General features: G+C 41.8%; 1 protein-coding gene across 1 annotated transcript in view; it reads right to left on the reverse strand.

The window, feature by feature from the left end:
- heatr5b (HEAT repeat containing 5B) overlaps positions 1-14,549 on the reverse strand; it is a 101,415-nt gene that overhangs the window by 48,140 nt on the left and 38,726 nt on the right. The window contains exons 14-19 of the mRNA XM_055635137.1: positions 14,022-14,131; positions 10,884-11,047; positions 4,656-4,831; positions 1,537-1,642; positions 1,239-1,429; positions 26-185 (exon numbers count right to left, since the gene is read on the reverse strand). Of these exons, the coding sequence (XP_055491112.1) occupies positions 26-185; positions 1,239-1,429; positions 1,537-1,642; positions 4,656-4,831; positions 10,884-11,047; positions 14,022-14,131 (907 nt within the window). The remainder of the gene's footprint in view (positions 1-25; positions 186-1,238; positions 1,430-1,536; positions 1,643-4,655; positions 4,832-10,883; positions 11,048-14,021; positions 14,132-14,549) is intronic.

Below are 14,549 nucleotides of genomic sequence, written 5' to 3' on the forward strand. Positions count from 1 at the left end.
CGGATTTGGACTTTGAATGATTTACCTGCACTTCCGGCGAAGTGCCGTCCTGTGCAAGAGCCAAAAGAATGCTGACGCTCGTCTTCAGATGCTGCCCCGAACCAATCCCACCAACATAACGATGAAGGCAGCCAAGAGCAAGAGAATGGCCCGTTCTGGACACCACATCGCGAGCCGATTTCAACCTATTAAAATAGAAACTTCTTAGGCAAAACACTTCAACAGATCTAGTGATAGACAATGCTGGAAATAAATAATTCTTAAATTAACCTGGTCCGTTCAAGCTAAAACTGTATTTTGCACCATGCTATTACCCTCAGTAAGATTTCATATAACGTGGAAGAACTGGGTTCAGAGTTTAAATCTAGATGAAGTAGATCAGTTATCTCCTGCTGAACTGGGAAGATGTTTGATTTACATTGCAATCAAAGGGTACAATCATTCCCTCTTCTCCCCTCTCCTGTTGAGAAAAAGCTACAAAAGCTTGACAACTCGTACCACCATATTCAAGAAAAGCCTCTTCCCTGATATTATCTCACTATTGAAAGGTTCTTCCTTAATCTAAGGAATGTATTTCCAATTGCCCGATTTACCTTTGGTTTAGTTTAGAGATAGAGCATGGAAACAGGCCCTTCGGCCCACCAGGTCCGCGCCAACCAGCGATCCCTGCACATTAACACTATCCTACACCCACTAGGGACTTTTTGTTTTACATTTACCAAGCCAATTAACCTACAAACCTGTACGTCTTTAGAGTGTGAGAGGAAACCGAAGATCTCGGAGAAAACCCATGCAGAACACGAGGAGAACACACAAACTCCATGCAGACAGCTCCCGTAGTCAGGATCGAACCCGGGTCTCCAGCGCAGCATTCGCTGTAAGGCAGCAACTCTAACGCTGTGCCACCGTGACCTGCAACCTTGGTGCTTCACTTGCTCTTCCTTATCTGCACTTTATGTAACACTAAATTCTTCACTGTTTCCCTTCTCTTTTGCACTACCTACTTACTTGTGTATGGTTTGATTGTACTCAGGTGTGGTATGATTTGTCTGGTTAGCACAAAACACGGTATTTTCCACCGTTTCTTGTGCACGTAATAAAAATAAACCAACACTAATGTTAATGAATTACGTAAAATATGACTCTTGAAAGGAACAAGTTTGGGTGGGAGAGGAGTATAATGAACAAGGCATTGGGAATGTCAATGACTGAGGCTCCTATGTCACAACAGGGCGTACTTGTCAAAACTGTGCTGGGCCATCCTGGCTATGAAGGTGGCCTCTCCGACTACTTGAGCCATCCTTCCCAAAGCTTCCCCAGCAGCACATCGCAAAATTGGATTGGGATTGTCGAGAACTCCCATAACAAGTGCCAGGGCCGACTTCCGCACCTCATCAGGGCCCAGAGTACTCTTGTTCTCGGCTAAACCCTAAAGAAAGAAAAAAAAAAATCATTAATGGTGCCCTCTGGAGTTCCACATTCACAGGCAATAATATACGACAGAATTACTACCGTGCAACAATGAAATAGCCCTACCTTTAGTGCACTAAGCACAGCAGTGAAGATATTAATCTGTACTGCCTGTTGACGAACACCCTTTGCCTGCTTGATACATTCAGCAAAATGATCCAACATTTGGAGCCTGAAGAAACAGCAACCTATCAATAGGCATCGTCGGGACGAATATTAATGTTAACAATTATGTAGCCAAGTATTTCTCCAATGGTTATGTTATTGAAAACACAGAAAGGGACGGTGCTTGTGATAAAACCATGGCTTTATTGCTCTGAGCGTTTTATTTAACCACAGCAAAATTGTCTGGGATCTCTGCTAGAAGACAGCTCAGTACGTACAATTGGTTGACAGCCCAAGTTCACAATGGCCAACGTTGCAGACAATAAATTTACACTCTCATTTATAACCCACGGAGGTCTGACAAAAGTACTTAAATTCTTTGGTTTGCTTGGGCCAGATGTGAATTTGCGGTGTCAGGGTATTGATGAATCTGTCTAAACCAGCAAATACTGGACATTTGATGTATACTTAAGGATAAGGGGGAAATCCTTTAAAACCGAGATGAGGAGAACTTTTTTCACACAGAGAGTGGTGAATCTCTGGAACTCTCTGCCACAGAGGGTAGTTGAGGCCAGTTCATTGGCTATATTTAAGAGGGAGTTAGATGTGGCCCTTGTGGCCAAGGGGATCAGAGGGTATGGAGAGAAGGCAGGTACGGGATACTGAGTTGGATGATCAGCCATGATCATATTGAATGGCGGTGCAGGCTCGAAGGGCCGAATGGCCTACTCCTGCACCTAATTTCTATGTTCTATGTTCTATATGTGAAGGCTGGGAATTAAAGAAAGCACTAAACAGGAACAATCTAATCTGTTCCTTCATCTCTCCACCACTTTCGCTCAAGCATCTTTTTGTTTCTGCCCCTTGGTGCCATTAAAGACAAATCTTTCAAGTATAGCATTCTTCACTATGCATCAGATCCCCATCACAAACTTTTGACAATTGGGAAACCAGCAGGAAAATATCTTTGGGTCCAAAGAGTTCACGGTTCATCCAACTCCATCCAGAAACCTTCACGACATATCTGTGGAAATCTCTTGCGCTCTCCTATCCACTGGCTTTGTCAGCTTCAACGCTCTGGGTAGTCGCTTATGGTACACTTGCTATTCTTTGTCTGCAAGTTCCATTTCATTTTTTTTCTTGATCCAATAACAATGCTTTAGGCGTGTTTCAAATCTCACCACAGGAAACAACATCCCAGGATCAAAAGTGCCCAGCCTCATCGTACTCACAGAAACAGACCAACGTCATTTAATGGCTCTGTGGCCCTTTGGAATGTCCTGCAAACAAGATGCAAAGGCAGGATCTTCCTTTTCTACATCATGCAGAAAATTCTGCTTCTTTAAACAAACAACTTCAATTCTGCTAATGGAACTCAGTACCAATTACTCACACCCTTCTGTGTAGGAAGGAACTGCTGATGCTGATTCATACCCTTCTGTTGTTGTACAAGAGCACTGATTTCTATTTGATTAGGCAGTCAAACCAGGTCAGCGTAGTTAAATGATTAATTTCCCTATGGTCGAGTCTGATGTACTGCATAACCTATCTTAATTAAAGGATAACTGTTTCCAGCAAAACCAGGTGGCCATGGCTTGCATTGTGTACCCAGGGTGACCAAAAACATCAGTAGGGGATCCATCCCCGTGATATAAATACAACACAGTGACACTGGCTCCAGCTTCAGTAGCTCAAGTTACCAATTCCATTCCCATGTTTACTTCTCAAAAACACATTGGTTTTAAATCAAAATAAGATGGCAGAACTTTACTGCTCTTTTTTATCAGGTTTCTCTCGCTCCCCTCCATTTAGTGCTGTCCATAACGATTGATATCACCTTCTTCCAGTGCAAGAGAAAATAACTTCCATTTTCCCCACAGAGACAAGATGAAGTCTACAGTGTACTATTCTAACATAAAATGGTTACCTTCTTATACGTCAAACATCATAATTCTGTAAACATGCAAGACTGGAGTGATAAGAATTGGCCTGTCCCTTGGAACACTTCAGTTAGAGACTTATCTTTCTGTGTGAACTCCTGCTTTTGTCAAACTCAAACCAGGAATCTTCCCGACATTACTAATGGCCAAAAATAGATGTGTAGCTGCTACAGCTTAACTAGCTAGCAGGATCAAAGGTAACAATATAATACTTGGTTGAAACAATAAACCATTGTGCTGACTTCCCTTGATGGAATTTTAGAAGTGCAGTAATTGATAACATTTATTGCAGCAGTATATTTTGATCTATTTCAAGGAACGCAAGGCCATTACAACCACCAAAACACCCGCAGAAAACAACAAAGAAAATTCTACCAAAGAACCTCTAATTTATTATCATGATTGAGCAAGAGGTCCAGAGCAATGCCAACCTAATCTGTTAATCAACTCAGCTAGCCGATCAAATGTGCATAGATGTCCTTCTACACAAGACCATATGCACCACTTTGAGCAGATGCATGTATTGAGGTTAACATAATAGCTCACTCAACATTGAGTAAAGTAAAATCACCATGGAATGAAATACTGGCGTCAGACACTCTCCAAATGATCCAATTTTGTACACAGGCGGCACAAAGTTTGCAGTATTGCTATCCCTGCCAACTGCTAAACTTATGCAACTCTAGGTTTGTCTACATGGAACAATCATATCCCCAATACTGACTTGTGATTTCTGAAAATTAATGCAAATGAAAAGGGCTTTTTTTGGACAAAAATGAGACAGGAAAGGTTGTCACCAGATTGTTGATTGAGGCAGCGGGGAGGGGGGGTTACAGAATGAACTGGATATTGCCAGATACAAGCTGTGTGCTTAGTGGGGATTGCTTTTCAGTAAAGGCACTTATACTTCTTGGACCTCTCTACATAAATAGCAGTGTAAAAGTGGTGTCTGAAGAGGGCTTCTTCCTCCTTCAATTCCACCAAATGACAAATTATCAAGGCTGTTATGTAGCTGCAGTTTACAATTTCCATGCAAAATTAATGGACAGGATGTAAAAAATAACAGTCTTCAAAACATAATGTTTCGTGCTCCAAAGCTTCAAGGACATAAATACCCAGTTCCACAAATCAAGCACTTGCCTATGTTTGAAAGAGACGTGTGGAAACACCACACCAAAGAGGGCAACTGAGGCATCAATGACAGACACTCCAAGGGGCAGGGGTCCAGGCACCGCTTCACCCACTGGGATACGCAGGTAGATAGAGGACGGGTCGTGCTCCAGGGCCCCACTTCCAGATGCACTGTTGGGCTGGAGCTGGGAAAGAAAATGGAAGGAGATTTCTGTTTGTTATTGTCAATCAACTAAAACACATTACCAATTGGACAAGCTGTTAAGAATAGTCTTCCCCTGAAACTATAAATCCGTGTCTTTCTCTGCAGACCCCGCTGATTTTCAAGATCTGCAATATTGTGCTTCTATATTGCTTTGATGTTGATTGAGGGATTATTAGCGAGTTGCTTACTGATGCTCTAGTTATCAGCATGTTGTGGGAATCACATCAGGGGCCTCAGTGTGTCTTATTTACAAGAAACAGTACCTTCAATAATGCAGTACTACTCGGTGCTGTATACCATTGGGAGTGTCAGCCTATATTCTGTAGGCACCGTTAATATAAACTTCTGATCATGTCCTCTTATGTTGCTCCAACTTCCTCCTTTATAACCCCGCAGCAGAGTTGTTACAATCCTGGAAATGTACTTATAAGTGTATTGTGGTGACCAGAATTATGTACAATATTCAAGCAGAAGACCAACTAGCACTTTATACAGTTCTGAAATAACCTCCCTACCCTTCTAATGCTATGGCTAACAAAAGCATCTCCATGCTTCTGAAACATCTAAAGGACCCCAGTGCAAAGGGTCTCCAGTCATTTACTCCAAGATCCCATTGCCCCATTAATTTTAAATTGACCTGCATTGTTGCATCTTCCAAATGGATTACCCGATACATCTCTGATTCAATTCCATCTGCCATCTTTTTTTGTCCAATTGACCAGATTATCTCATCACTCCTGCAATTTCAAGCATCTGTCAACTTTTTCATCATTACTACTAGATTGAAGTCTTCAGTCAGAGGCTGAGGGAAGACCTGACAGAAGTACATAGAATTATGAGGCTAGACAGGGTAGACGGGCAGAACCTTTATCCTCAGGATGGAAATGTCAAAGACTAGAGGGCATAGCTTTAAGGTGAGAGTAATGGCAAAGTTTAAAGGAGATGCGCAGGCATCATTTTTTATATGCAGAAAGTGGCGGATGCCTGGAGCTCACAGGCCAGAGGTGGTGTTGGAGGAAGATACAATAGTGACATGTAAGAGTCCTTTGGGTAGGCAATAGACAATAGGTGCAGGAGCAGGCCATTTGGTCCTTTGAGTCCTAATGGTCAGAACCCCCACAATCTTCACCGTTGTATTTTAAAACACCCGGGGATAAGTTTAGTTTGGATTTGTCAATGTGATCATGGCTGATCATCCCCAATCAGTACCCCGTCTCTGCCTTCTCCCCATATCCCGTGACTCCGCTATTTTTAAGAGCCCTATCTAGCTCTCTCTTGAAAGCATCCAGAGAACCTGCCTCCACCGCCCTCTGAGGCATAGTATTCCACAGACTCAACACTATCTGTGAGAAAAAGTGTTTCCTCATCTCCGTTCTAAATGGCTTACTCCTTATTCTTAAACTGTGGCCCCTGGTTCTGGACTCCCCCAACATCGGGAACATGTTTCCTGCCTCTAGCGTGTCCAAGCCCTTAACAATCTTATATATTTCAATGAGATCCTCTCTCATCATTCTATACTCCAGAGTGTACAAGCCCAGCTGCTCCATTCTCTCAGCATTTGACAGTCCCGCCCTCCCGGGAATTAACCTTGTAAACCTACGCTGCACTCCCTCAATAGCAAGAATAGGGACCAAATTAGGGGACTATACCTGCACACAATACTCCAGGTGTGGTCGCACTAGGGCTCTGTACAACAAGCAGGGAATGGAGGGATATGGATCATGTGTAGGCATCATGTTCGGCACAGACATTGTGGGCCGAAGGATCTGTTCCTACGTTGTCCTGTTCTGTGTTCTATGTTCTATGTTCCAATCATTGTCAGCTATTTTGAAAAGCAAGGTACCAAATACTGAACCCCATTGATAATGGTCTTCCAAACCACAAATACCCATCAACTATCCCTTCACTTCCTGTTGTTTTTAGATTCATTTTTAGATCCCATGCATCTCTTCTGTTCAGCCTGCCAAATGAAACCTCATCAAAAGACTTACTAAAATCACAAACTAGATCAAATGTACTTTCTCTTTGACCTCCTTGTTGCCCTCGGAAACAATTTATCAAGTTAGTCAGACATTACACAGCCTAAACAAATTCATGCCGATTGATCTGTACCTTTCTAGATGAAGATTTACTCTCTCCCTTTCACTGGATTCCAATGATGTGCCCATCATAGTTAAACTAACTAGCTGCAACAACTAGATTTCTTCTTTACTCTTTTTTAAAACAATGGTATAATGTTAGTCCTCAATCCCCTGGCACCATTCCTGGAGCCAGGGAGAAATGAAAAAAATTAATGGTCAGAACCCCCACAATCTTCACCGTTGTACTTTAAAACACCCGGGGTTAAGTTTAGTTTGGATTTGTCATTTTATCTACTTTCCACTTTCAAATATTAATGTCTGCTCCATTAACTATTTCACATTTTCTCTCCTTAACAATATCAGAATTGTGCGCTATATTTAAGAGGGAGTTAGATGTGGCCCTTGTGGCTAAGGGGATCAGGGGGTATGGAGAGAAGGCAGGTACGGGATACTGAGTTGGATGATCAGCCATGATCATATTGAATGGCGGTGCAGGCTCGAAGGGCCGAATGGCCTACTCCTGCACCTAATTTCTATGTTTCTATGTGCCCTCTTTTATCAGACAGTTACAAATAATTCATAGAGGACATTACCAGTGCCACAGCCCCTTCATTGGTGCCCAATAGGAGCTATTCTTCATTACTTCCGTGCTCATTATGTACTTTATGAATTATCTATGATTTTATTTGCTGATATTTTTCCATATCCTTTGCTTTGCTTATGTTCCTTTTCATTTCACTCCAACACTCACTATATTCTTCCAGCTCCTGCCAGTGTCAAGTTGTCAGTCTAACAAAGGCTCCCCATTTATTGGCCACTTAACCCTATGCATCTTATCACCGAGGGCTCTACATCTGGTATTTCACATCTTTTCACTGCTGGAGTATGTTTACTGAACACTCCGCCTCCCACAGCCGAGACTGATTTATATTCACGCTGCTGTTTTCAGCCCACCTTTGCTAAACCACCAGTGCAATAGAACACAGAACCGTACAACACAGGAAACAGGCCCTTTGGCCCACAATGTCCGTGCCAAACATGTTGCCAAGTTAAACTAATCCCCTGTGCCTGCATATGATCAACATCCCTCCATTCTCTGCATGTCCATGAGCCTATCTAAAATACTCTGAAATGCCACTATTATAACTACATCCACCGCCACCCCTGGCAGCATGTTCCAGGCACCCATCAATGTAAAAACACACATGCCCTTCACATCTCCTTTTAACTTTCCTCCTCTCACTTTAATGCTAGGCCTTCTTGTCTTTGGCATTTCCACCCTGTGGGAAAAAGGTTCTGACTGTCTGCCCTATCTATGTCTCCCATAATTTTATATACTTCTAATTTTATATCATTCTCAAATGAATCAATGAAGCCATTAATGAAATTAATGGAATTAATGAAACCTAGGAACATTAATAAAATTGGCCTTACTCCAATTTAGAAGGTATTTTTATCTATGTCGTGTTCCATAAAAACTGTAAATCAAACTGAATTGTGATCATACTCACACAAGTGCTCACGCATTTACATTCTTACCTGCCCAGTCCCCTTCCTTAAAAATAACACTTTTCAGTATTGCCCTTGAGACATACTTGCTAAGAAAAAGTTCTGAATTTATTTAGGAATTCTTTTCCACCTAGTACCCTGGTCACATTAGGCAATTACCACTTTCGTTGAGGTTTCTTTACTGCTCTTCTCTCCCTGAATGATTGATCTTTTTCATATTTCAACATATAAATCTTGTTTGAAATCCGTTCCAACATGTTATCTCTCCTCAAAGCAGTGACTGTTTCCTCCACGCCCAATTTATTTAATCGTCTTGCTCTCTCATCTGAATAAACTGCTTCCTGCTACCCCACACAGCACTGTAAAGTGGCTTGGCCTGGGGGCAAAATATTTCTCACAAAAATACTGCAAAGCACATAAACACCATCTACAAACGCCAGAATACAGAATGGCTACGGGCAGCTGCTGAACATGACCATAAACTTGAACTTTCACTGGGTCAACAGTAGCACAGCAAGCTCAAAACTGTAGCATTTTCACTGGTGGAAACATATCCTAAATGCTAAATCCATAAAATGATACGATTCCTATCCCTCATAGGAAGACACAAAATGCTGCAGTAACTCAGCGGGACAGGCAGCATCTCTGGAAAGAAGGAATGGGTGACGTTTCGGGTCAAGACCCTTCATCAGACTCTTCGGGTCGAGACCCTTCTTCAGACCCATCTCCTATCTATATCCCTCTAAAGCCTGCATTTCCATGTGCCTATCCAAAAGCCTCTTAAACGCCACCATTGTATCTGCCTCCATTACCACCACTGTCAATGCGTTCCAGGCCCCCACCACCCTGGGTAAAAAAAAACAACTTGCCCTGCATATCTCCATTACACTTACCCTCTCTCACCTTATAGCTATGCCCTCTAGTGTTGGACATTCCCAACCAAGTTTTCCTTGCAGTCTTTTGCATACACTACGTGTTCACCTACAACTATACTGTAACATGCAAAGGGTAAAGGAAGTTGCCCAGATAATTTGGGTCCTCGCCCAGTGTGACACTAAGGGAGTATTGCAAAGTCAAACATATTCCTTCAGATGAGACATAAAAGCACTCTCCACTTTCTAAGATGCAAGTAAAAGTAGGGGAAATTCACCCCTCCCTTGCTCAATAGTCTTTCCTCAACCAAAACAGTAAAAAAGAGGTAATGAATCACCCTAATTATTGATTGCATGCATTCACAGCACAGAAATATAGTCATGTCACTGGAGATGATGACTGAGGTACACACTGCTAGATATTAAATAACTTAAAGGAAAATACAGATTGGAATAACAGTAAATCTAAACCATATAAAAGTGGCAAGGCCATAATGGGAGAAAAAGAAATGATAATTTAACATGCTGTTTATTTTGATTAGAGTTGCAATACTTCCCGTCCTGTTCACAATTCAGAAAGCAACAAGTAATTATTCTCCTGCAGGCAAATAATAATTACCACTGTTAGTGATTAACTTGTTATCACCAGGACTTGCACCCTTCCATCCCCAGCAGTAAAAGAGCTAACATATAGGTAACCACACACTATTTGCAGCATTTTTAATTTTCCTATTGTTAATTGGGATGTAGAGCAGTGGAAAATTTACCCTGGTATCCATGGTTTTTAACCTCCAGGTCCTATTCATTGAAAGTATTGCACCCCATTTCCTTTACATGTTTTTGCTTCCAACTGAAGAAAGATATCTCTTGTTGAGAGATCTAATTTGATCTTGCCAAAAGCTGCAGTGTTAAAATGCCAACAGCTAACACAGTTCAACTCCAGCTTCATTATTCTCCCAGAGGGCATCACTTGACCTACCTCTAGTACCAGACAACATGCTAAATTCACCCTTACATGTATCCTTCAAACAACCATTCATGTTGATCATCTGACTACTTTGGGCATGTCCACTTTAGACTGTAGACTTTTAGAATTTGGGGATACAGCGCAGAAACAAGCCCTTCATCCCACCGAGTCCACACCGACCAGCAATCACCCCGTACACTAGCACTATCCTACACACCAGAGACAATTTTACCGAAGCCATTTAACCTACAAACTTGGATGTCTTTGGAGTGTGAATGGAAATGAATCACCCGGAGGAAACCCATGCGGTCCCAGGGAGAATGTAGACAGCACCCATAATCCGGATCGAACTTGGGTCTTTGGCGCTGTAAGGCAGCAGCTCTATTGCTGCACCACTTGTAGGATCTTTGAATGTACGGAACTTGGCTGCCATTATGCCTGCTCTCAGATGTCCCAAGTGTTTCAGAAACTTTGGCCTCCCACAAGATGTTTCATCTTGCCAAATGTCTACAACTGTTATTATTAATTTAATCGTGCTCTTGCGAGCTCTGCCAGCAACATAAAGTAGCTAGTTTTAGGGGTATTGGCTCTTTCACAGCTTACCTGATCCTCAATGGATTTGTGGTCAGTTTCTTGAAGCCAGGAGCCAAGGAGGACACTGTCGTCATAGTGACAGAGTGACCGCAGCAGCGAAGTGGTTGTGTTGGAAGAATTGTCAGTCAATGTAAATTCTGCAACCAATTCCCTTAGCAGAGCGTTGAAGCTTCCTAAAGAGGAATTACACAGTTAAGATCATTTTAGATTCTCCAGAGTTTTATCAATATTGACATCTCAATTAAACTACAGATAAATGCTACAACGACCATTTCTATGCAGTTAGTCATAATCATTTGTGCTATCTTGCATGCAAGCCAGATCAAAGTCTCCCAATTCAACAGTGGTTAAGTACTTAGTGGCAGCAGCTCTTAAACTACATTTATCATTTAAAACCACTGTTGAGTCAGTAGGAACAGCTCTGCAAATATAGTTAGCTAAACAGGGTGCACATCAAATGAATCAATTATCAGACCTGACTGATGAACCATTAACTTGTGGAACATTAGTTTCAAACACCGACTGGTATCATGACGTGGGCACAATCTTGGCATATTGTGGTGGATGAAATTCAATTGTACCTTTCAAATGTAATCCCGATAAATATTTCAAAATAAAACAAAAACTGCAGCTGTTTAGGGAAACAATGGGGCAACAGGACTGAGGAGGTCACTCCACATGGAATTGACAGGTTTGATGAGCTGAATGGCCCTTTTTTTGCACTATAATGCCTCTGTGGTTTGATTAGTTGGTATAGTCCACAGTTCTGGTCTCCATATTATGTAAAGGATATAGAGGCAAATGCAGCAAAATGGGTTCCCAGGATGATACCAGAATTTAGAGCTTCTACCTGTCACACAGGGTGTTGAGGGAAGATGGAGTGAATAGATGGAAGAATAGATAGTCTCTATTCTTTAAAATATATGGAGAGAAGACGGACCTCGCCAAGATATCACTAAAAGGATCTAACATAGCAGATGTAGTCAAGATTTACCCTTGTGGAGATCACATGCGTTAGATAAAAGAGTTGCCAATAAATCTTATTAGAAAAGAAAATGTTGAAACCACTCAGCGGATCAGACAGCATCCGTGAGAAGAGTAACAGAGCTCACACTTCAAGTCCAAGAATCTTCTTCAGAACCAGGAAATAGAGATAAAAATAATAATTTTAATTTGCGGAAAAGATAACAGGAGGGAAATATAGAGCAAAGGGAATATCTGTCATAAAATGAGATCAGACCAAATGGCAGTTAGAAGCACATTACAATTCTTTGTCCGTGTACTCATATAATCATATAACAATTACAGCACGGAAACAGGCCATCTCGACCCTTCTAGTCCGTGCCGAACACATAATCTCCCCTAGTCCCATATACCTGCGCTCAGACCATAACCCTCCATTCCCTTCCCAACCATATAACTATCCAATTTATTTTTAAATGATAAAAACGAACCTGCCTCCACCACCTTCACTGGAAGCTCATTCCACACAGCTACCACTCTCTGAGTAAAGAAGTTCCCCCTCATGTTACCCCTAAACTTCAGTCCCTTAATTCTCAAGTCATGTCCCCTTGTTTGAATCTTCCCTACTCTCAGTGGGAAAAGCTTTTCCACGTCAACTCTGTCTATCCCTCTCATCATTTTAAAAACCTCTATCAAGTCCCACCTTAACCTTCTGCGCTCCAAAGAATAAAGCCCTAACTTGTTCAACCTTTCTCTGTAACTTAGTTGCTGAAACCCAGGCAACATTCTAGTAAATAATGTGTTGCTAATCACAAGGCCGTGGATCATGCCCAGCAGGTCAGGCTGTACTAATGGAGAAAGAAAGAGTCAATAGACAATAGGCAATAGGTGCAGAAGTAGGCCATTCGGCCCTTCGAGCCAGCACCGCCATTCAATGTGATCATGACGGGCAGAAATGGTGATTTCTAATACAAACAAAGAGTTACCAAACACTGAAGAATTTGGTATCAAGGCCAAAAGGCTGCAACACGCCCAAATGTGTAACAGTGTGGGAGGCCATAAATCGATCAGAGTGAGACTGAGGTGGAGAATTAAAATGCTGAGCAGCCGGAATCTATGGTCTTTTTTTACTGCTTCGCTTTGCACCATCCAGGGACCTTAACAGGTGGAGCAGCAAATCACTGGTACTTTGTCCATTCCCATGCACTGCATTTAGTGTTCACAATCATGTCTTCTGCATATTTGAGAAATATCATGATTATTGGTTCCAGTTGCCGGCCAGTCCACTCCTGCTCTGACCTACCCCAGATTTCCCTTTTTCCAATCCATTCAACCTATCCCTTCTCTACAACTTACGTTTATCTAAAATTAACTGCTGTATCTCTTTTCTAGTTCTAATCAAGGGTGTCAGACCGTATGTTATTTTTAACTTTCCACAGACGCTGACGGATTTGCTGAGCATTTCCTACATTTTCTGTTTAATTCCGATTTCTAGCATCTGCAATTTTTAAACATTTTGAAATCTTACCAAGAATTCAGCTGAAATTTCCCTACACAGGAATGAGGAGTGGCAATTTTGTGAAAGGCAAATAAGATAGTGACCTGCAGAAGGAGGGTACTGAACAGTACTGTACAGGAACACTGTTGTATTGCAGTGCAAATACAAATCCACAGGTTAGAGATGGTTGACAAGGCATGGTACAGAATACAAGAACAGGAAGATCATGCTGGAAACTAATAAAACACTCAAAGCTCGAATATCTTGTACAGTCCTGGTCACCACTACACAATCAATGACGGTGCAGAACAGATTTACGAGGGCATTGCCAGGACTAGGAGAGTTTAGAGTGGTGGGGTTGAGAATTGTTTTTTTGGACGAGTCGAGGCAGAGAGGAGATTTAATTTGACGTATAAAATTTCAAAGGTTCTTGCCAGGCTGAACAGGAAGGGCTTATTCACCATTAAAATTAAGGTAACAAGTGGAGGAATTAGTGGGGATTTGCGGAAATATTTTTCATTAAAAAGTGCTGGAAATCAGGAGCTCACAGCTAGAACAGTTTGTAAAGGCAAAACCCTCATCACATTTGAACAATACCAGAAGCATCATATATGTACTGAAGGCTGGGATGTGTGATTAGTCTGAATAATCCATCTGAACTGGCAGAATGAATCACACTTTAGTACCTTCGTAGGTCTTTGGAGGCAGTAGAGCCAGGATGTCATAGAGTCGTAAACGCACCATTGCTGCACTCGCCTTTAGCTGAGCTCCGTAAGCCTTTATGACTGATGGGATGCTGGAGAATAAAGAACCAGTGGTTACCAGAAAGTTATTAGCTGCACTGAATGTTACCGGACCCCACATTGATTTTAGCTTGTACCTACTTTTAAAAACCCAAGAATGATTTCAAGCCCAACCATTTCCATGTTGACCTTTAATTGTACCTTCTGTAGGATCATATACTATTTATGGATTTCAATGGGTACTATGGAAAATAATGTCCACTATTAGCATATTACTGGCTGGTATATGACATCCTTGACTCCACAAGTTCCACATCTTCATTGCCAAATCCATTTTTCTCCCTGGTAGCCTCAGACTGTGCAGTCTCAGTTATCTGTTTATCCCAAGTTAAGAGTCTAACCCCACATTGAACCATCTGGAAAACCTCCGGCATTCCCTTCATCTGCATCTACCTCAGCTCGTTAGGCATC

This window comes from Leucoraja erinacea, chromosome 5 (assembly GCF_028641065.1).
Source record: "Leucoraja erinacea ecotype New England chromosome 5, Leri_hhj_1, whole genome shotgun sequence".
In the NCBI taxonomy this organism is placed as follows: Eukaryota; Metazoa; Chordata; class Chondrichthyes; order Rajiformes; family Rajidae; genus Leucoraja; species Leucoraja erinaceus.